Source organism: Merops nubicus, unplaced genomic scaffold (assembly GCF_000691845.1).
Source record: "Merops nubicus isolate BGI_N331 unplaced genomic scaffold, ASM69184v1 scaffold33168, whole genome shotgun sequence".
NCBI lineage: Eukaryota > Metazoa > Chordata > Aves > Coraciiformes > Meropidae > Merops > Merops nubicus.
Window position 1 is genome coordinate 1 of NW_008625658.1, and position 1216 is coordinate 1216.

Consider the following 1216-nt stretch of genomic DNA (forward strand, 5'->3'; position numbering starts at 1 on the left):
CTGTCGGGGGCCCTCCCTCCACCCTGCGGGACCAGGGAGGATAATCTGCAGCCACTTCCAGCTGCACCTCAGCAAGCAGTCGCTCGGATCCCCCAAGCAGCTCTTCTCCCACACCCTCCCAGGTGCTGGGGCCAGCAGGGAGCTCCGTGCAGATACCTTTCTCGCAGTGCTTGCCAAGGAAGCCCCGAGGACACTCGCAGGTGTACGAGTCATCGTGAACCTCACAGGATCCCCCGTTCAGGCAGGGCTCTGAGTCACAGGGGGATGGCATCGCTGCAAAGCCAAACAGAGGGGGTCACGGAGGGTGTCCAAGGGCGGGAGGGCTGCTCCCCAGCTGATGACTGCATCCCCTGCTCATCCCCCTGGCCCGTCACGTGCCCTCCCCAGGGCTGGTCCCACACCTTTCCAGAAGGAGACTCACTGTGGTTGGTGCCATAGGCGGTGTGGCAGACGCAGAGGTAGCTCCCACCATACTCCATGCAGTAACCACCATCTGGGCACTGTGTGTTCATGTTGCACGGCGTGGTGGTGACTTCTGCAAATACATGACCCATGCCAGCCTCCATCAGCCAGCAGCAGGAGGGCACTCAGCTGGCTATCTGGCCAGAATCAGGGCTCTCCTAATTCTGCAGGGTCTGATGAGGCAGGAGGGACCCTCTGTACCCCACACCACAAAGCATCTGAACAGCAAGGGCCAGCCTGGATGCCCAATGAGCATTAGAGCAGGAGCACATGAAGGCTGCCATTCCCTCCCCACCCATGGGTGTCGGGCTGGGTCTGGGAGAGGCACAGAGGTGGAAGCATTGCTTCCACACCAAGGGACAACATTTCTAGGCTCAAATTCAGTGCATGCCCCTAGTACCACGCTAGGCTAAGACAAGGGCAGAGCATCTCCTTGCTTGTCCACAGCCTGCCTGGTTCAAGCACCCCAGAGAGGGAGTGAACACAGTGAGCGAGAAGCCCTCACCTACCAAATTCACAGAGGAGACCGAAAAACCCAGGCAGGCACTGGCAAATGGTGACATTCCCCTCCAGACAACTGCCCCCGTTGCGACACTCGCAGCCCTCCGAGAGCTCTGCAAGAGAGGAGATCAAAGCTTCCAAGGACCCTTCCTGTTTACAGGGCTGGGACAGCGAAGCAGCCTTGCCAGATGCCACCCACAGGGGGAATTTAGGTGAGTGGCTGCCGTGAGCTCCGCCCAGACACCTCCTCCTT

The 1216-nt window shown here is 59.9% G+C and overlaps 1 protein-coding gene across 1 annotated transcript in view; it reads right to left on the reverse strand.

Annotated features, from left to right (window-relative positions):
• Positions 1-156: 156 nt before the first annotated feature.
• Positions 157-1216, reverse strand: part of LOC103778182 (sushi, nidogen and EGF-like domain-containing protein 1) — a gene marked incomplete at both ends in the record, with an annotated part of 6719 nt that continues 5659 nt past the window's right edge. Inside the window, 3 exons of the mRNA XM_008945756.1 lie at positions 157-273; positions 422-535; positions 972-1076. Of these exons, the coding sequence (XP_008944004.1) occupies positions 157-273; positions 422-535; positions 972-1076 (336 nt within the window). The remainder of the gene's footprint in view (positions 274-421; positions 536-971; positions 1077-1216) is intronic.